The sequence below is a fragment of the Puma concolor genome, chromosome D4 (assembly GCF_028749965.1).
Source record: "Puma concolor isolate L17-30 chromosome D4, mPumCon1.1.hap2, whole genome shotgun sequence".
NCBI classification, from domain to species: Eukaryota; Metazoa; Chordata; class Mammalia; order Carnivora; family Felidae; genus Puma; species Puma concolor.
Window position 1 is genome coordinate 91175664 of NC_141679.1, and position 21327 is coordinate 91196990.

General features: G+C 55.1%; 1 protein-coding gene across 4 annotated transcripts in view; it reads right to left on the minus strand.

The window, feature by feature from the left end:
- Positions 1-9240: 9240 nt before the first annotated feature.
- AK8 (adenylate kinase 8) overlaps positions 9241-21327 on the minus strand; it is a 129990-nt gene continuing 117903 nt past the window's right edge. For all 4 annotated transcript variants that reach the window (XM_086684383.1, XM_086684382.1, XM_086684381.1 and 1 more), the window contains 2 exons: positions 10697-10777; positions 9241-9558 (listed from right to left, as the gene is read on the minus strand). In XM_086684383.1, coding sequence (XP_086540509.1) covers positions 9321-9558; positions 10697-10777 — 319 coding nt within the window. In that variant the 3' untranslated portion in view covers positions 9241-9320. The remainder of the gene's footprint in view (positions 9559-10696; positions 10778-21327) is intronic.

Consider the following 21327-nt stretch of genomic DNA (forward strand, 5'->3'; position numbering starts at 1 on the left):
GGTGGGACGTCCCGGGAGCTACCGACAAGTGCGCACGCAGGGCAAGGTCTCCCGGCCTCAAGCCGGGCTCTTGGTAACTCAGATCTGGGAGGAGGACCCGAAAAGACCTGAATCCCCAGATTCCCTGGAATCCCGTCGGCCATCAGACTGGTTCCGTCCCCCTCGCTAAGGGGGAGCGTCTCTGATGGCCAGGAGGCCTTGCTGAGGTCACCCGCAGCCTCACAAGATGGAATTTTCCCTCATCCAGATCTGTCTTCACCCCCCTCATCCTCTCTAGGTCAACACTGGGGTTGATTTCGGCTTCGCCCACGTGGGGAGTCACAGTCACTGCCATGGGGGGACACGGCGGCCTCCCCAAAGGGCTGCGGAAATCAGGGAGTTTGGGCTGAGTGGGGGGAGACCAGAGGCCTTGCAGGGAAGCCTGCGGGCGTGGGAGCCCGCTGGGGGACCCTGGCGAGGACACCTAGACGCCGTCCTGTATGACGATGGTGGCCGATTGACGCCTCAGGCCGCAGCAGCCTTTGGTGCTCGGTGCCAGCACGGCCTCCATGACAGCGCAAGGGACAGATGGGCAGCACTCCGGAACGGGCTCCTTGAGGCCAGAGGACGCCCCTCAGGCTAACGACAAGGGGTGGGCGCTGGGGTCAGTGAGCAGCTCGGTGGTGACCGTCCCCTTTAGGCCGGGCGTGAGGTCAGAGTTCCTGCCAAGCGATTGGCCTTCCAGGCGTCAAAGGTGACAGGATCAGGACAGAGCAGAGGCCCAGCCACGGGGGCACCGAGCCGCTGAAGGTCAGGCGCTCTACCCACCACACCCGGCAGCCTTGTCACCCGGGGCTCCGTGACAACGGCTGACGAACCAGGAGGTCCTTACCGGTGGGACGGCCCAGCAGACAATGAGGGGACTGTTTGATTTTAACCAAAAATGCCGAGGCAGCGGGCTGGAACCCCGTTCTGTGGTCATGTCCCCAATCCTGGGGTTCCCCTTCCGGATGGATCTCAGCATCACTCTCAGCAGAAGCCCCCCCTCCCCCCCCGCCTGCCACTTGCCCCGGTGAGACTCACCGGAAGCAGTCCTGCGGCTCAGGTGGGCTGTGGGGGGTCACGTCACCCCGACAACGTACAGATCATGGCGGCGGCAGAACCCCGAGTCAGGGGTGACTTCACCTCCGCTTCTCCGACTCTGTCCTCTCTGCTCATCTGCCTCATCCGCAGGCTGGCAGCCACACGTGTCCCCGGAGGCGCGAAACTGCCCCCCAAAGCGGGGCCCGGCCCGGGTCGCACAGGGGCGGCAGGAAGGGTTCTCAGCTTATCAACTCACGCCACCCGGGCTACTGACCCCGCTTCTCCAGGGGTCCCCACGCTGTCCCACGCCACCGCGCCTTCCCCGCCACCCCCACTGCTCACGTCCTCTCGGGAACAGGAACAGGCAGGTGTTTCGACTGCTGCCAGCGAAGGAGTGGGTGACACTATCCCCCGACAGTGAGCATTTCCCGGCCACCAACACGGCTGAGCTTTCTTGGTGCATTTGATTGGCTGTTCACGTTTCCTTCTGCAAAATGCCCCGTCGTGCCTTTCTCATTTGTTTCTCGTGGGTCACCTGCGGGTGTTGCCACTTAAGCCTGTTTCAAACGTATTCAGTTTTAGAGATCAACACAGAATACGTACAACAGAGGCCACAAACCATCGGTGTGGAGCTAAGATGTGAGTGTGCCCACCATGCGGGCGGACAGAGGATGGGTGCCTCGGCCCAGAGGGTCCCCGCGCCCATCCTCGGCCAGGGGCCCCCCCCACAGCTGACCTCGTCGCATATGATTTGTCACCAATGGGTAGAGCTGGAGGCTGTAATGTCAAGTGGAATAAGGCAGAGACGAATACCATGTGATCTCCCTCACGTGGAATTTAAGAAACAGAACAAAAGAGCAAAGGGAAAAGAGAGGCAGACCAAGAAACAGACTGAACTAAGAGGACACGCAGGTGGCGACCAGGGGGGAGGTGGGTGGGCGATGAGGGGACAGGTGTCGGGGATGAAGGCGGGCGCTTGTGACGGGCACCCGGTGACGCAGGGAAGTGCTGGGTCGCTAGGTGGTACACCTGAAACCAATATTATTACACTGTGTGCTAACTACACCGGGATTTAAATGAAAACTTAAAAAAGCAAAAACCAAAAAAAAAAAAAACAAAACACAATTGATGGGAGACGTGTGCTGTTTCCAGCTCGGGACTCCGACGATTAGAACCACGAGCTTCCAGGCACCCGTCTTTTTTGTGCAGTTCTCCTGGAAACGCCGGGGGGGAGGGAGGAACCGCCAGGTCCCAGGGTGGCAGGCGTAGAAGCTACTTTGCAGGGCTCCAGAGTGGTGTCTCCAGAGTGGGGAGACGGGTTTTCCCTCCCCCACCTCCCCACCCCGGCCGGGCAGGTGGGAGAGAGTCCCCTCCTTGCTCTGTGCGCTGAAACCTAGTGGGGGGTGTGTGCACGGGCAGAGCAGGCCTCGCTGTGGCCGTGACTGTGACTTTGTGATCGATCGGCACGTCTCTGATGACTGATAAGGGGAAGCGTTTTTCACGTTTCATTAACCGTTCGTGTTTTCTTGTGTGAAACACCTGCCCCCGTCTGTTTCCTCTTTTCTACTTGGCCGCTTGGGTTTTGGTAATCCGTGGCAGTCCTTCACCTATTCTGGGCCCCGACCCCTGCGTGATGTGTTCAACGCATCGCAAATCTTTCTTCCCAGGGTCTCTCAGACCTGGGGAGACGCCGTGCTGGCCCTTCTCCCAGCAGAGACCTTTGTCCCTGAAGCTCTGGGCGTCTGCCGGGCTCACCTGTCTCTGGACTGGTACTTTCTTGTCGTTTTCCGCCTCTGTGTATTTCCACTTTTTCTTGCCACCTCGGTTATAATTTTAGAAGGTTTTTTTTTTTTTTTTCCCCCTATTTCATTCAGAGTATCACCACTAGGGCTTTGTGTCCAGAGGGGTCATCAGGATATCTCATCTGCCACGTTGCCAGATACGGAAGTCTCCGGTTACTTTTGAATTTTTGTGTTCCCACCGCGAGGATCTTCCACAAAACGCGGCGAACCTCAAGGTTCAGGCCCACAGACCCTGGATCGACAAGGGATGTTTGCTAGCAAAACAGATCTCCAGGCCGACACAAACTTGCTGATTCTGGATCTGTAGGGAAGAAGCCCAGGACTCTTCGTTTTAGCCAGCATTTCCCATGATCCACCCCTGCTGAACGGCTGCCCTGGACAGATCGCCTCACCCAGCGGGCTGCTGAGGGACAAGTTACATTCTTCAGTGGCTAGAATATCCCCACCCATAAAAGAATGAAGGTGGCTCCAGCCTCACACCCGACAACAAAATTAACTCCCAACAGACCACTGACCTAAATGTTAACCCAAACTACAGAACTCCCAGGAGAAAATAGGAGAGTGAGTCTTTGTGACTTTGGATCCGGTGAAGTCTTAGATGCAATGCCAAAACTACAAGGGGCAAGAGAGAAAAATAAATGGGACTTCATCATAACAAACAGCTTCTGGAGCACCTGGGTGGCCCCATCGGTTGGGAGTCAGACTGGCTCAGGTCTGATCTCACGGTTCGTGAGTTCGAGCCCTGCGTCAGGCTCTGTGCTGACAGCTCAGAGCCTGGAGCCTGCTTCCGATTCTATGTCTCCCTCTCTCTCTCTTTCTGCCCTTCCCCTGCTTGTGTTCTCTCTCTCTCTCTCTCTCTCTCAAAAATAAACTTAAAAAAAAAAAAAAGAACAACTTCTGTGCCACAACCAATGTCCATCAAGAAAGGGAAAAGGTGGGGCGCCTGGGTGGCTTGGTCAGTTGAGCGTCCGACTTCGGCTCGGGTCATGATCTCGCGGTCCGTGGGTTTGAGCCCCGCATCGGGCTCTGCGGTGACAGCTCGGAGCCTGGAGCCTGCTTCCGGTTCTGTGTCTCCTCCTCTCTCTGCCCCTCCCCCACTTGTGCTCTATCTCTCTCTGTCTCTCAAAAATAAATAAATGTAAAAAAATTAAAAAAAAAGAAGAAAGGGAAAAGGCAACTCAAAACAGGAGAAAATCGTTGCAAGTTGTACACCTGATCAAGGACTTCTATCTAAAATATGTAAGGTTGGGGCGCCTGGATGGCTCAGGTGGTTACGTGTCCGACCTCGGCTCAGGTCATGATCTCGCGGTCGTGGGTTCGAGCAAAAATGAATAAATGTTAAAAAAAAAAAAAACAACTTAGGATATATGACGAACTCCTAACTCAGTAATAAAAAGACGACTCAGTTTTTAAACGGGCAAAGGACCTGAACAGACATTTCTCAAAATAAGGTCTAGAGATGGCCAGTAAGCACACGAGAAGATGCTCAACTTGAGTAGCTGACCCCCGTTACGCCACGGCTGCACCTTGAAAATATGCTGAGCAAAGGAAGCCAGACACAAAAGCCTACGCGCTGTGGGATTCCATTTGTAGATGTCCAAAACAGACACATGCAGAGAGAGACACAAAGGACCCTAGTGGTTGCCAGGGGCTGGGCGTGGGGGAAGGGGGTGACCGCTCATGGGCACAGGGTTTCTTTGGGACTGACAAAACGTTCTAAAACAAGGGGAATGGTTGCACGACTGTGTGAATATATTAAAGACCAGTTATCCGCTTTGAGTGGATGAATTCTAAGGTATGTGAATTCTATCTCAATAAAGTTGCTTTTTTAGTGGCTGGAAGATTCACTTTCGCGCCTCCGCCCCCCACTGCCTGTGATGACAGAATTTCTGCCGTCTAGTGGCCTTGTAGACAGCATAAAGCTGTCGCTGCAGATGAGGTCCTCATGCCCGCCTATCTGCAGGTGCGGCCTCCCCATGAACGCGAAGCAGCAGGTGCAGTGGCCCCGGTACCTCCTGCCTGGGCCCGTGAACGGGTCCGCACGTGGGGTCCCGCCTCTGTACCTGGAGACCAGTGGAGTGTCCTGGGCTGGTGCGTCACTGGCTGGTGACACGGAAGTTACCTGCCGTGTCCTCGTTCTGGCCTCCGGGCCCAGTATCGGCTGGAAAAGATTTGCACAGGAAATAGGAGCTTGATAGGAAAAACCGGACCTTACCGCCTGGGGCCTCACTGAAACCCAGTTTGCGGTTAAATGGAAGTGACCCGGCAGCGGTGAAACCTGAGCTGGACCCTCTTGCCCTCGGGGGAAGGAATGACCGATGAAACCAGCAGGTCAGAGCTTTACTGGCGAAAAAACCCAGGAGCTGTTTTGCTAACGCAAGGCACCGGACGCGACAACATGGAAGGGCCCTGCGCGAAGAGAAATGGCCAGTTGCGGAAGGACAGACGACCGCATGATCTCCTTTACAGGAGCTCCCTGAACCGGTCAAACCTCTCGAAACAGAATGGTGGGGGCGGGGCTGGGGAAGGGGCAGTGGGGCATTACTGTTCACCGGTGTGAAGTTTCAGCTACACAGTAAGAAAGTTCTGGAGAGCTAGCTGCCATACAGCATCGTGCCTACGGCTACCTACACTGTATTGTGCACTGAAAATTTTCCTAAGAGGGTAGATCTCATCAGGCTTAGTGTTCTTACCACATTTTTGTTTTAAACGGAGCTTACAGGGCAGTAAATACAATACAATCTCGTTGGTGCTCATACCCACCCATCGATCCATCTGCCCACCTCCCCCCCCCCCCGCCGCTTGTCTGTCTGTCCGTCCGTCCGTCCGTCCATCCATCCATCCATCCACCCCAAACTTCTGCCTCTACTCATCTCCAGTGAATGGCACTCAAGGGTTTTACTGTGGCAAGGATAGGAGTTCCGCGTCCTATGTGACACCGTTTGGGTATCTTACAGGTAACACTGCAATGATACAAATACAGTTATTTTTTCTATTTTTAAAAATGGAAGCGTGTTCCACGACCAGCTAACACGTCACTTTTCCTGTGCCTCTGAATCCTCACCTGTGCCTCACAGCCCAGATTCCGGGTCACCTTCACCTCCCCCAAGGATATTGCCGTGAGTCCTGGCCTCGGAGCCTCTCCTGCCTCCCCCGCCTCCTGGGCGCACAGCTAGTCTGCTCCTAACCGCACCACTGGGCCACAGAACCTGGTCTGACCCCTGACGCAAAAGAAGGGGAGCATGCTGGGAAGACGGACCCGAGGGCAGAGATGGGAGTCAGGAACCGTCGGAAATCAGATGGTCTCTCTTTTTCTCTTCTCTCTCTTCATCTTTGCAAAATAGAAGCTTCCCGAGGGCAGACATGCCGTCCTCCTCCCTCCTCTGCTCCATCCCCGGTGCCAGGCACACAGGAGGCACGCCGTGCCCGCTGAGTGCCCGAGGTGGCCCGTGCCTGCCTCTCTCTCTGCGGCTGTGCTGTGCACGGGCCGGGCAGACCCCAGGTATCCTCTGCTTCCTACCAGGAGCAAGAGGAGAGAGTAGGCGTCTACCCTCGGTTCTCTCCCCAGACTCCTGGGACAGAGAAGCTGGCTGGCCCGGCTCAGGGTGACCAGCAGGTGTAACCCCAGTCCCGCAGCAGAAACACCTGTGGAGGCGGCAGGGTACCTCCGGCAGGCACCCCGAAGGGCCCGTGGCACCACCTGGATTTCCGCTGCCCGGGGAGTCGGGGGGGGGGGGGGAAGGGGACAGGCACAGAGACAGCCCCGTAAGCCAGGGGGCCCGCGCTAGTGGAGGGGACAGTTTGCGGTGACAACTTCCGATAAACGCGCTTGGAAAGGAACCGAGGCGCTCCTTTAGTGACAGGGCGGAAAGCGAGCTGTTCCCTCCAAGTTACCCTTCGTCAGACCTCAGTGGTTAGCTTCAAGGGCAGCGGGGGGATCTAGAAATTAGCAGGACGTTTGCCCTCCAAGCCTGGGACTGGCCCTCTCTGGGCCCCGCGGCCCGAGAACCAGCATGGCCTGGGCTGGAACTGGATGCTAATAAGCTCCAGCCAGCGGGGGCAGAGGCCTGCAATCCAAGGAGAAGACGGTCTGCAGCCCAGCGAGGGGCAGGGAAGCCTTGCTGTGCAAAGCGACGGGGGAGGGGCTGCGGTGGCCGCGAGGCGATGAATGCCATTTGCTCCAGTCGTTTCCGGGGGAAGTGATCTACGCGATCTACAGGAGCCGGAGCGTGTTGGGCCAACCCTGGCGGTGCTCCCCAGGCCGCCGGACACCCGAGGGGCACGCCCGTGACCCGCGCGCGCGTGCATCTCAACGAAGCATCTCCACGTAGCCCGCGCCATCCCCGGGTCTACGGCCGCCCGCAGCCCAGCCGCTCGGCGACACTGGTCCACGTGGAGCTCCTCCCCGAGCCACCCCTACAGACAGCCGAGAAAGCAGGTGCCCACGACCTCTCCAGGGCCTCCCCCACCCCTACCCCCGCCGAGCGCACTTGGAGGGCTGAGCCCTCCTTGCCACATGCAGCCTTGGGCAAGTCTTTTAAGTTGTCTGAGCCCCAGTATCCTCGCCTACGGATAAAAATAGTTCTGACTTCTGGGGGGAGCTGTGAATTAGGTGAGACAGAGTGACAGCACGCACTGTGTGTCCTGCCCTATTTTTGGCCTTAATATGCATTAGCTGGTCCCGCGATTCTCGCTCAGCATTGCCTAGGAGGCAATGACTATTTTGCTGTCATTTCACAAGGACTCAGAGAGGTGAAAGAACTTGCCCGGGATCACACAGCAGCACGGGGACCCAGGCTGCTCGGTACACGGCCCATACCCGTGGCGGACATCACCTGCCTCCCAGAGCAGGCTCAGAGCGCACAGAACTGCTCTGATGGGGCAGATGGCGGGTGGAGGAAGCGGAGAGGAAACGGCCTGGCCGGGCCCAGAGAGGAGGTCATCCGCAAAATGCGCATTACTACATAAACTGAAGAAGCGAATGTTTTATGAAGTCTTTGGCTAAGGGTTTATGTCCAAATGGTGTTTTGTGGGGAGTTCAGGTAAAGTGAGACCACATTCTCTGGGATCCGGCAGGCAGAGGGGTAGACTAGGCGTAAGGGTTAGCGTTTGCAACCCGGACCCGTGGTCTGGGACTGGAACAACGAGCAGGGGCCCGCTGCCTGGGGGGGGGGGGGGGGGGGGGACTCTCAGGGTAGACACCCTCTTTCCTGTGGGGACTGGGAAGGGAAGGGAAGGCCCCCGACTGGAGTTTCAGGAGGCGGTACCCGGTGCCTGAACAGGGCAAGGACAGAGGGTCAAGGGCTGAGCCGCCCAGCCGAAGGGAAGGTGTGGAGGCGAGAAGACAGGCCACCTCTGGGACAGGGCCCAGGCCCGGGAGGCCCGACAGGGGCAGGTCTGGGGCACGCCCTGCCCGCAGAAGCAGGGGAGCAGGCAGGGGCGGGGGGGGGGGGGGCTCGGCCCCGTGCGTACCAGCTACTGGCCGTCCTGGTTACTGGCTACCACGGCCAGTACTAGGATCGGATCATTGCCGGAGGGACTCGGGCCACCCCAGGCTAGAAGGGGCCTCACCGGTGAGGCCCAGAGCACCCGAGCGAGCATCCCCAGAGCCCGGCTGGCCCGGCCCGCTGAGGCCCCACAGGCAGAGAGCTCCAGAACACCAGGTTCGGGTGTGGCCGTGGGTCCAGGGGACCTTAAGCAAGTCCCTTCCCCTCTGTGGCTTCAGCGTGCTTTTCTGTTGATGGGCACATCGCCTACGTGACGAGGAAAGGGAATAATGGGAGGAGGGGGAGCCCACGGAAGAGCAGCGCACGGTGCCGTCCGCCTGCTGTCTACACCCGTGTGCTGTAAGCCGTGCCGGCCCCAGAGGCGCTACCTGAAAGCAGGCCTTCTAAGCGGCTCTAGCCCATCCTCAGAAACAGTCCCGTGTGCCTGGAACAGCAAAGTCTAGCACAGCAGCCACGAAGCCACCCGTGGCTGTTTCTGTTTAAGTTAGCAAAGGGCGGGTGAAATTTAAAAACCATCTCCTTGCGGGGCACCGGGGGGCGGGCGGGGCGCCGTCGGCTAAGTCACACACTTAGCCGACCGAGCCACCCAGGGGCCCCCGAGGTGGTGGCTCTTTAAAACTCCATTTATTGAGAGCTTGTTGTGTGCCAGGGACTTGGCTGAGGGCTTTCCGGGCACCCCGCCCGCAGGGACGGTCACCACCGTGGCTTTGGCTGTAAGTGAGGCTCCGAGGGTTCGGTGCCTCGTCCAAGGGCGCACAGCCCGGAGCCCTGCTGTGCTCCACTGCCTCCCTGGGCTTTGTCCGCCCTGTGTTCCCAGGCCCCGAAACACGGCGGCCTTCCAGCGTCCTCACCTCCAGGACACCCGAGACTGCACCCAGCACACTTTATTGGCTTGGCTGAGGTTTCGGGAGGTTGGGGTGGGGGCTGACTTTGTTTCCCTGGGAAGCCATCAGGGGACTTTCCTGGGCAGGGGGTTAATGATCCCACTCTCTATGTATTCAAAGACCGTGTACGGGTCCTGGTCCCCGTTGATGGTGATGGCCTGCCTGTAGAACTCCTCCAGGTCCGAGGAATGCCTGTAGAACAGATCCATTTTGAGCTTGACCTGCTCTTTAGTATCTTTCGGGTGCTGTAGGAGGCGGGCCTGGATTTCTACGGTCGGGGGTGGCTTGTACATGAGGTGGTACCTACGACAGAGGAGGGAAGCAGGTGACCTGTGGCCCCGCCCAGAGGTCAGGGGTGGGGGGGAACGGGCCTTCTGTCCCACCGTTGACCCAATCGGTCCCCATCACCGCCACCAAACATTTACGGCACACCAGCTGTGGGCACACCCGTGGTGGGGCCCTGGTGCTCCCCCTGGAGTACCCGAAGAGTGGTCCTTGCCCCGGGGGTGAGGGTGCAGGTCAGTGACCGGCGGACAGAGTAGAATATATTACCCCCCAAATTCCTTTCTTTCTTTCCTTCTCTTCCTTCCCTTCTTTCCTCCTTTTCCTTCTTCCCTCCAAACAGTATTTACCAAGCGTCTGCTGCCCCTCCGGCATCATGTCTGCTCCTGGCACAGAGGGGCAAGCGGGACGATCGTTGGCTCCGTGCGCATAGCGCTCGTGGCCGAGTGGGGGAGAGGGGCACTGTGACAACAAATGTGAGTGCAGGGGACAGCAAGGGCCACAGACAGTCACTGCTGGGCGGGACCCAGGGGCAGGGCAACACGAAGGCCACTGTGCTTGACTTGGGTCGGCGAGACCGTCCCTCGGCATCAAGGATGAGACATCAGCCTATGGTGTAGAAAATTCCTGGTATTTCTTTCCTGCCCCTCCCCACCCCACTCCGGAGTCCCGACCCAGAAACGCGGCCGGGGGACTAAGAAATGTGGCCTGCGTACCAGGGAGGATGGATGCTTCTAGCTCTTAGTGATCGTGGGGACTTTCAACTGCGTCTCAACGCGAACACAGTCATTGCACTTGGCCGGACCGCAGAATAAGGCTCACAATTCACCTCCGGTGACCGTGGGTCGGCCCCCAGGTGAACTGGTTCGCAGTCACATCTGCAGCGCGTCTTGGCGAGAAGAGGCCTTCGGAAGCGTCCCGGGGACACCTGCCCAATCCAGCCACTTCCCATGCCAGGGTCAGAACTGTTACTTGGGACCGGGAGGGTATTTCGCGTCGGACACGCATATCCTGGCACAGGGTCCACAGGCACTGCCCAGAGGAACTGGCTGGATGAACCCTCTTTCTAGAGTCTTCTGTCAGCGTCAGCCCCAGACCCATCCTGCAGTGGCCTCGGCTGAGCCCTCAGATGGCCAACCACCGGGAGCCTGGCACAAACCTTTCTCCCGTGACGGGATCCATTCTTCTCAGGGTCAGCCGCTCGATGATAGAATCTAATGGCACGTTCAGGAAAAACACCCTGCGGGGAGAGAACGACAGCACGGTCAGCTGGGGAGGACCCCGGCTGGCCTCACGGCACCTGAGAGCGGGGCCGGCACTTTCCCCGTGTGTGAGTGGAGCCCCAGGAGCCACCTCTCAGGGGCTCCGGGGACCAAGGTCTCCAGCGTCACCAGGGAGAGACACGGGCGAGGCCTCCCTGCCATGGAAGCTGGTTACAGTCCGCCTCCACCATGGACTTCTTTGTGTGACGCTCGGGCCACTCCCACACCCTCTCAGCCTCCGTTTGCTCAGCTGCAAAATGGGGCTAATGATCGCTCCCTGGTGCTGACGATCTGGTGACACAAACCGTGTGCCCAGCTCAGCGCAGGGTTTGCGCACGCTCGGGGCTCACACGTGGCAGGTGGTGCCATAGCGTGATCTCTACGATCGCGGGATAGCCTTCTCGAGAGTTCGGGCTCCCTGGCCGCCCGTGCCTTCCCTCCTTCACAAAGGAGCCCCGGACCCCAGGGAGCAGGGCCTTCGAAAGTCAACAGCCCAGATCAGAGCCCAGCAGGAAAGACAGGGCGCCCACTTCTGATAACGCAGGTCTCCCCGAAATCCCTAGTGCAGATGGCCCAACCCCCCCCTTTTGGCAATGGGACCCGTTGTTTACATAAAACCCGAGGATAGAGGTCCTCAACCCCGGGTGATTTCGACCTGAGAAGACATTTGGCAACACAGGGGACATTTGTGGTTGTCACAACGGGGGAGGAAATGCTACTAGCAGCTAATGGGTGGGGCCAGGGACGCGGCTCGACATCCTGGGACAAGGGGGACAGCCCCCACCACGAGGACTCATCCAGCCCCAATGGCCATGGCGCCAGGGTTGGCAGATGGGACAGGGCGAAGGGCTGGTGCTCTGGGGGGGAGGTAGGGGGGGTTGGCAAAGGGCCAAGTGTTCACGGCACCTGCCCTCAGGTCTAATCCGGGCCCGTCTTCTGGTGTGAAACCATCCCAGTTTGTTTTTAAAAAAATGAACTTCTGGGGCGCCTGGTGGGCTCAGTCGGTTAGCCGCCCAGCTTCGGCTCAGGTCATGATCTCACGGTTCGTGGGTTCGGGCCCCGCGTGGGGCTCCGTGCCGACAGCTCGGAGCCTGGAGCCTGCTTCGGATTCTGTGTCTCCCTCTCTCTCTGCCCCTTCCCCCATTTGCGCTCTGTCTCTCTCTTTCAAAAGTAAATAAACGCTGAGAAAAAATGAACTTCTGGAACATTCCATTGCTCGCTCCCTGCTGACTCACTCATCCTCTAATTCATACATGCATTTATTGGCTGTCCGCTGCGTGCCAAGCATCACAGTAAGCTCCCAAGTTGACCTGCCCGCTGTGTGGGCTGCGACACGGGATTCAGTGGGGTCACCATCAGGTTTGTGAGTCTGTGAGTTCGATCCCCACGTCGGGCTCTGCACTGACAGCTCAGACCCTGGAGCCTGCTTGGCCTTCTGTGTCTCCTTCTCTCTCTGCCCCTCCCCCCCCCCCCCCACGGTCTGTCTCTCTCTCTCTCTCTCTCTCCCCCTCTCTCTGCCCCTTCCCTGCTCGTGCTCTTTCTCTCTCAAAAATAAATAAACATTAAAAAAAATGATTTTTACTGCTTATGAGTCGCTTTGATCTGCGTCCACGCCTCCCGTTTTACTGAGATGAAGGACGTGGCCGTGGCCGACTGAGGACAGGGGCACAGCTGGGCTGTTCCTCCTGCTGTGCACGGTGGATACGCTCGCTGCTTCCTTGAGCTTACAGATGCCTGCTGATTGTCCCAACTCTCTCCGGGGGAGCCACCCTGATCCTTTCTCGTCCTTGTGACTTGTCTGAAGTTAACTCATCCCGGGGCTGCAGGGCTGCGCACGCGCCAGGAAGGCCCGGGCGTGGCCAATCGGGGCGCGGGCTCCTTGTGCCCAGGGCAATTGGGCACAATCAGCAAGCAAGCCGATCCAAGCCAGGCCAATGAGGGGCTGCACCATGGCTTGCCAGAAAGGAGCTTCCTTTTTGCTGGGGCTGCTGAGATGATGACAGGGGACCCGGGGTTGCCTGGGGCCTGGCCCACAGAAAGCCTACTTGACAGAGAGAGAGGGGGGACAGGTGGCCAGAGACACCGTTTGGGGCCCTGAATCAAGCTGTGCCTGAAGCCGACACACCCCTCAATATTTCCCTGACACGAATACATAAATCTCTTCTTTTGCTGAAGCTGGTTTGAGCTGGGATTCCTGCAACTGTTCTCCAAAGGGCACCTAATACTCCCAGTCTCCCCGACGCCCCTGGCTTCTGCCAAACGTGTAAACTTTAAAAAAAAAAAAAAAAAAAAGTGAGTCCCTGAGCAAAAGGCTCTCTCCTTCAAGGCAGGTTCTCCCACTGCCTTTCTTCTCTCTCCCTCATTCTGCCCAGGCTGTTTGCTTATGTTTGCTCCTGCCCAGTTGGCCAAGAAGGCCCTCCCGGGCGCCTGATGAGAGTGGCTGCCCGCCCTCCGCAGGGCGAGCGCGGTGGTTTCCCCTGCAGCCTCGGGGGGCCGGGAGCCTCGCAAACCCACCTCTTCCCCGCGCGGGTTCTTGATAATGATTTCCATCCACAACGTGCTGCAAAATAACAGCCACCAAATAAAACATGCGAGATCGGGGGGCGTCTGCACACGGGAGCACAGGTGTTTCAACGAGCTTTTATCCCTTACGCTCCAAACACGCAGGGCCCCCCTCCCACCCCGAGACTTGCGAGGCCCCACAGCAACACCGAAACACGGCTGTCACCGTGGCTGGCGGCTGACGGTGCCGCTCTGGATGCCGACGCCAGTAGAAAGGGAGCCAGTTTGGAAATCCCTGATAATTGATGTTGCTTCATAAACAAACAAGCCCCAATTGAAAGATTTTTAACCCAGCGTATCAAGACTGCTTGTCGTCATTCAAGGGAATGACTTCTGAAAGGCTGGCGAGATCAGAGGCACAAGGACACCAAATTGGTACTTGAAACACGTCGCTGGGAGAAGCCTCGCTGGAGAAGGAGCCGTGCTTCCATGCTGGAAGCTTCTGATTAGCCAGGCTCCTGGAGCCATGGCGCCAGAGCGGGGTGGCGGGCTGGAGTGGGGAGCCCAAGCCAGCGTGCGCCCCGCCTGGCCTGCGTTGTACATTCTGTGGCTCGTTTATAATCACACGGCCCGGGGACGGGGATCGGAGACGGCAGAGGTGGCCAAGAATACCCAAAGCGGGGCGCAGGGCAGAAGCGCTCCTGCTGTAGTATGGGGGTGCCAGCACTCACTCACTGGGGGGGGGGGGAGGGGGGGGCACTACCTACTTTGGGATTGGGGGGCTGTGCAGAGCTTGGGGCTGGTGGAGGCCTCGGGAGGGAGGGGGAAGGTCGCACAGCAAGGTTGAAGAAGCAGTTTCCCGCGATTCTGGGATTTGTCTGATGTTGAGAATCACTGGGGGGAACGTGTCTGAAACACAGACTCCGGGCAGCCCCCTCAAGAGCTGCCGAAGCAAAACCTCCAGGAGAGGGGCTGGGACGGGTGTGTTTGTAGATCAGCAGCTCAGGCGACTCACACGCTCAGGCAGGTATGGGAACCACGGTCTAATCCCAGGTCTCGCCCCTGGCCGCACCCTGGAACCATCGAAGGGGCTTTGGGAATAGTGAGGCCTGCGTCCCACCCCTAGAGGTTTACCTACAAGTGGCCCAAGGTGAGGCCTGGGAATGGAGATTTTTAAAAGCTCCCCAGGTGACTGTAGTATGTAGTCAAGGTTGGGAACCACTGCTCAGATCCAATCTGCTCAGTGCACAAGATGGGGAAACTGAGTCTCAGGTGAGGGCTCGTACTCTGTCACCCAGGGCATTGGTGCCAGATGCCCAATGGCAGCTGGGATCTCTTGACTCTCATGGTACCTACCTCTCATGGTACCTGCCTGGGGCTCTGTTTGGGGAGCAAAGAAAGCTTTCTTCCTCAAAGATCTTGAAGCTTACCACGTGCTCCAAAGCTAAATTTACTGGAAGCTGAAGGGGTGGAACTTTCTCTGGACCCATGCGTAGATTTGGTAAACGGAGAGAGGTGACATTCCATACTGACTTTAAATAAATATGGCATCCAGTACTGCCCAGAGGCGGGGCCCTGCCCTCGTTAGCCTCTTGATTTCAAGCAATGAGACTCCACTAGGGGCAAAGCTCTACACAAAGCACCATGGTAGAATTCCAATGAGATACCACCTCATACTCATTTGGATAGCTATTATAAAAAACCCCCAGCAAATGACGGGTGTTGGCGAGGATATGGAGACAGTGGAACCCTAGCGCATTGCTCGTGGGAAGGTAAAATGGTGTATCTGCTGGGTGTGGTTCCCTGAAAGAGTAAACATAGTACCATACGGTTCAGCTGTTCCACTGAGTGTATGTCCAAAATGAGGGAAAGCAGACCCTGGAACAGGTATTTGCAGACCCAAGTTTGTAGCTGCATTACTCACAGTAGCCAAAAGATGGAAAGAACCCAGATGTCCATTGATGGATGAGTAGATAAACAGAATGTGGTCCATACACACAATAGAATATGATTCAGCCTTAAAAGGGAATGAAGTCCTGACACCTGCTATAACATGGATGAACCCTGAAGACGTTGCACTAAGTGAAATGGGTCAGACGCAGAAGAATGAATGTCATATGAGCCCACTTCCGGGAGGTCTCTAGAGTCATCCAATTCATAGAGACAACGAGTAGACGGCTCCCAACGAGGGTGGGAGCCAGGGTGTGGGAAGAGGGGTGGGGAGTCCGTGTTCAACAGGGACAAAGGTTCAGCTGAGGAAGAGGAAACAAGCTCAGGAGATGGACAGTGGTAAGGTCGCACAACACTGTGAATGTACTGACTGCTACCGAAGTGTATCCTTAAAAACGGCTAAAATAGGGGCGCCTGGGTGGCGCAGTCGGTTAAGCGTCCGACTTCAGCCAGGTCACGATCTCGCGGTCCGTGAGTTCGAGCCCCACGTCGGGCTCTGGGCTGATGGCTTGGAGCCTGGAGCCTGTTTCCGATTCTGTGTCTCCCTCTCTCTCTGCCCCTCCCCCATTCATGCTCTGTCTCTCTCTGTCCCAAAAATAAATAAGAAACGTTGAAAAAAAAACAAACAAACAAACAAACAAAAAAAACGGCTAAAATAGTAAATTTCCTCTTACGTATATCCCACCTTAATAAAACATAAAGGTCTGTGGTGTAGTTTATAGACATGATGGTGAAGGCAGGGTGAGGGGCGGTTCTCTGGCCTTGAATAAGCTTACAGTTTAATGAGGTTCTGAATACACACAGGTGAACAAAGAAATGGACAGGCCAGAGAATATGAACCGCAGAATAGTCCTAATTCTGAACTAGGTATGATGCCGATGCTATAAAAACATTCAGAAAATAGAGGAAGAGAGGGGCGCCTGGGTGGCTCAGTCGGTTAAGTGTCCGACTTCAGCCCAGGTCATGATCTCACAGTTCGCGACTTTGAGCCCCATGTCCGGCTCTGTGCTGACAGCTCGGGGCCTGGAGCTTGCTTTGCATTCTGTGTCTCCCTGTCTCTCTGGCCCTCCCCAGCTCATGCTCATGCTCTATCTCTGTCAAAAATAAATAAACTTAGGGGCGCCTGGGTGGCGCAGTCGGTTAAGCGTCCGACTTCAGCCAGGTCACGATCTCGCGGTCCGTGAGTTCGAGCCCCGCGTCAGGCTCTGGGCTGATGGCTCGGAACCTGGAGCCTGTTTCCGATTCTGTGTCTCCCTCTCTCTGTGCCCCTCCCCCGTTCATGCTCTGTCTCTCTCTGTCCCAAAAATAAATAAATATTGAAAAAAAAATTTAAAAAATAAATAAACTTAAAAAAAAAAAAAAGAAAATAGAGGAAGAGGGAATAGCATTTATTTTGTTAGGCAGCCTCTCCCTGATACAAAAAACCAGACAAAGACATTACAAGAAAACTGTAGACCAACAGCCCTCATGAATATAGAAGCAAAAATGCTCACTAAAATGTTAACAAACTGAATCCAGCAATACGTGAAAAAAGTAATAATTATAGCTAAGTGGGGTTTTGCTTGGGAAAGAAAAGTCTCATTCAACATTCAAAAAACAATCAATGTAGTTCACCCTACTATATTAGATTAAAGGAGAAAAACCATATGGTCATCTCAAAAGATGCGGGAAAAGCATTTAACAAGACTTTACATCAAGTCATGATAAATACTCTAAGCAAACTAGAAATAGAAGGTAACTTCCCCAATCCAATAAATGGTATTTACAAAAATACTATAGCTAACATCATATTTAATAGTGGAAGACTGAATATTTTACCCTAAGACTGGGAACAAGGCAAGGTTGTCCATTCTCAGCATTCCTATTCAACATCATACCAGAAGTCCTGGATAATGCCATACGACAAGAAAAGGGAATAATGTGCATACAAATTAAAAGGGAAGTAAAATTGTCTCTATTTGTAGATAATGTAATCATATGCATAGAAGTACCAAAGGTCTTTGAAAAGGTTACAATAATAAGTAAACTTAGTGAATTCACAGGATACAAAATCAATGTGCAAAAAATAGACTTTCAAGATACTAGCTATAAACGATTAGAAATTAAATTTTAAAGTACCGTTTACGATAGTATAAAAATGAAATACTCAAGATATAAAGCTAACAGATTAAGATCTGTGTGCTGAAGACTACAAAACGCTGATGAAAGAAATCAGACTGAACTAAATGGGAGAGTTATACCATGTTCATGGACTCAGACACTCAATAATGTTAAAATGTCAATCCTCCCCTCATTATTTGACGCAATTCCATCCAAAATTCCAACAAAGGTTTCTGAAGGTTCTACACAATTCTCAAGTTTATATGGGGAGTGTTTCTGGAAGACAACTGGAATCACTAAAGCAATGTTGAATGAGAACAAATTGATCTCAAGGCTTACTACAAAGCTACAGTAGTCAGGACAGCATGAGTGTTAGTGAAAGGTCAGACACACAGATCAAAGAAACAGTATGGAGACCAGTGATAATAGACTCACACAGATACGGCTGATTACTTTTCAGCAAAGGCGCCAACACAATTCAATGGATAAAGGTGGTTTTTTACCCAGTGGTGCTGGAACTATTAGACGTCCAAATGCAAATAATGTTGGTACTGATCTTGACCCAGACCTCATACCATACACAAAATTCAAATCATAACAAACCATAAACCTAAATATAAAACCTAATGCTATTAAACTTCTAGGAGACGATCTTTGTGATCTTGTGCTGAAGATTTCTCGATCGAACACAAAAAACCGTGATCCGTAAATGAAAAAAAAAAAAAACTGATGTTAGATTTCACTAAAAATTTCTGCACTTCAGAAGACATTAAGAAAAGGACAGCTATGCCATGGACCGGGAGAACATATCTGACAAATGTACGCTCGATAAGGGTTTGTACTCAGAATACGTAAAAATGTGAATTCCGTGCACAACAAATGACATATGGAAAGACGCACAGATAGATCCCGAACTACCTTGTATTTCCAAATTTGATGCTTCAATTGGGATGATCTGACCTAGGAAAACAGTTTCCCGAGAAAGGCTCAAACTGTGTCCTCCTTCCACAACTTGTTTGGAGCCGGAGGGCTGGGCCGAGCCCGCCGGAAGGCAATGACGCTACCCCGGCTTTAGGTGTAGACCCAGCCTTTGCCATTTGAAGTCTCTTTTGGGGGCTGACACACACCCAGAGCTCACTGTTCCGTGTCTGCTGTAGTGACTGTCGGGTCAGTATAATCAAGGGGCCACCTCTAAAGGGGAACTTCGCAATGGCCACCACTGATGCGGGGAACCAGGGAGAAAAAGCAAAACGACACCGTGGATTAGCACTTGAATGATCTGCTCATCTTTTTTTATGTTTATGTATTTATTTTGAGAGAAAGAGGGGGCGTCTGTCCCCGAGCGTGCATGTGTGAGCCGGGGGAGGGGCAGAGAGAGAAGGAGAGAGAGAATCCCACGCAGGCTCCGCGCTAACGGTGTGGGGCTCCACCCCACGAACCGTGAGATCACCACCTGAGCTGAAACCGAGAGTTGGGTGCTTACCCAGGTGCCCCTGATCTGCTCACGTTCAACTGGGATGTGTGCACGTGACATCCCAGAGAGGTCGTGCCAACACTGAAGCTGTTGCTCAACAGTCCTCATACAATGGCAACGCACGGGACGCTTGTATGGCACAAAGCAGGAGTGACCATTTTTTCTAAACCTGTCGGGACCAGAACCCCATCTAGTCCGAGGGCAGAGAGAGAGGCAGCAAATGTGTCTAGAGACAACTGCACTGGGGGCTGCATAGAAGGTGCGAGTGAATTATGCACAGACTATCAAAATATTTAAAAAAAATGAAAACTAGATCACCTGTAGAAGGATCCACACCCCTGAACACACCGGGTCTTAGCCGTCCGAGGACAGGTGCCCGGCTGCCCTGTCTGCATTCTTTGTGCAGGACGTGTGGTAAGGGCCAGATAAACACGCGGTGAACCGGTGGGTGTTGACCGTGAAGCCGTGGGAGGCCTGACGGGGAAGCGCCCCATCACGGGGACCGCCCCCCTGGCCCTGGGCCACAGGACCCTCCACGGCTGTCGCGAGAGACGCTGTGCCCAGGAGAGCCGGGTGCTGGAGACAGTTTGGACACAGGGCCTCCCCGGAGCCTGGAAACGGCCCTGGCCAGGCTTGGAAAATTTTTACTAGGTGTGTTTTTTTCCTCTGACATGTGTCCAATTTGAAAACTAAAGGCCAAACATCTCCTCCTCATTTAAAAAACCCCAAGCATCCTCCCTCCTGCCCTCAGGCAGCTGCTGCGGGGCTCGCTCGCCACTACGCGCTCCTTAAAAAAAAAGAGGCTCCCGCTGGCCATTTCTTGTTGAAAAGTGTGCATAATTGATAACAGTAAATCCACCCTGGCTGTGTCTGAAATCTCTCCAGGGGCAAGAGGAACATTCTCTCTGACTGTCATTACCTGGTAAATTAGCGAGCTCCCTGGCAGTTTACCAGGCACCACACAAAATGCAGCGGTCTGGGTTTAAGGCGAATGACCCGGGGATCAAATTCCTGCATAATCGGTCTCCATTTTAAAGCCGTCTTAAAATTTCTGCCTCCCTCACCGCTGGGAAGAAAGAGAGTAATTCCTTTGCACACAGCCACCCGGACGCTCCCTAGACAATCATGAAATGCAAATCACTGGAAGTCAGAAAGTTCTGCAAACTTTTCCCAAAGAGAAAGGCGACAGAGCTTAAGGCAGAAAGGACAGCAGGCGGGTGGAAAGCTGGCCGGAGCGACGTGACAAGACCGGCCACTCTGTGCCAGGCCCTGGGCGCCCTCCGGACTGGCGGCTCTCAGCCCGGAGACCCGGGGACGCACGAGCACTCTACAGTTCCCGGCCAGGGTCTTGCTGGTGGCAGGCGGGCCCTCTGTCCCACCTTGTCCCCCACTTTGTGTGCTCACCCACGCTCACCCAGCCAGTCAGCCATCAGTTCCGGGTGGTGGGGCCACACGGGTCCACACTCCTGACTCCTTTCTCCCTTGGCCACCCTTTGGCTCCGGGTCTGTGTTTGCGGGGGGCCTTTCTGATCCCCTCTGTGTGCTCATGACACGAAGTTCCTGCATGTTCCTGGAAACCCGCCGTCTTCCTTGGGCACCGGCCGACCCCACTATGCCTTCCAGCTTGTACCCAGAGCTCTTGTGGCCCCACCAACAACCTGCTGGCTCAGGGCCGCCCTGACGGAAGGAACATGGGTCCACACTGATCCGCACTGAAGTCTGCCAGTGTGGACAGCAGTCCAGATCCACTGGTTAAGCGGCTGTTCCGAAAGAACGTGTGAGCTGGTGAATGTTTTGTCAGTGCCCCAAGGTGCGGCTGACACACAGGTACTCTGTCACATCTCCCGCCCCCCACCCCGCACCGCTCTTTTTTTTAAGAGTTTATTTACTTTGAGAGAGAGGGGGGGGGGAGCTGGAGAAGGGCAGAGAGAGGGAGAGAGAGAATCCCAAGCAGGCTCCACACTGCCAGCGTGGAGAGCCCAACGTGGACTCGAACTCATGAACCTCCAAGATCATGAGCTGAGCCGAAATCTAGAGTCACGGGCTCAACCGACTGAGCCACCCGGGCGCCCCCAGGTCCGCCTTTGAGAAAGAATTTGTGGGGCACCCGGGTGGCTCGGTCTGTCAAGCGTCCGACTTCGGCTCAGGTCATGGTCTTACGGTTCGTGGGTTCGAGCCCCGTGTCGGGCTCTGTGCGGACAGCTCGGAGCCCGGAGCCCGCTTCGGATTCTGGGTCTCCCTCTCTCTCTCTGCCCCTCCCCTGCTCACACTGCACCTCTCTCTGTCTCTCAAAAGTAAATAACAAATGAAAAAAAAATTTTGTTTAAAGAAAGAATTTGGGCCTCAGCGGTAAGGGGTGTGGTCAGCTGACAGCCTCTAGCTGTAACTGTCTTCAGGGACTTGAACCCTGTGTCGATGTTTCTGGCGTATTTGCTGAGATATAATTCACCCCTTAAAAGTATACAGTGTAATGATTTTTAGTGTAGTCAGACTTGGGCAACC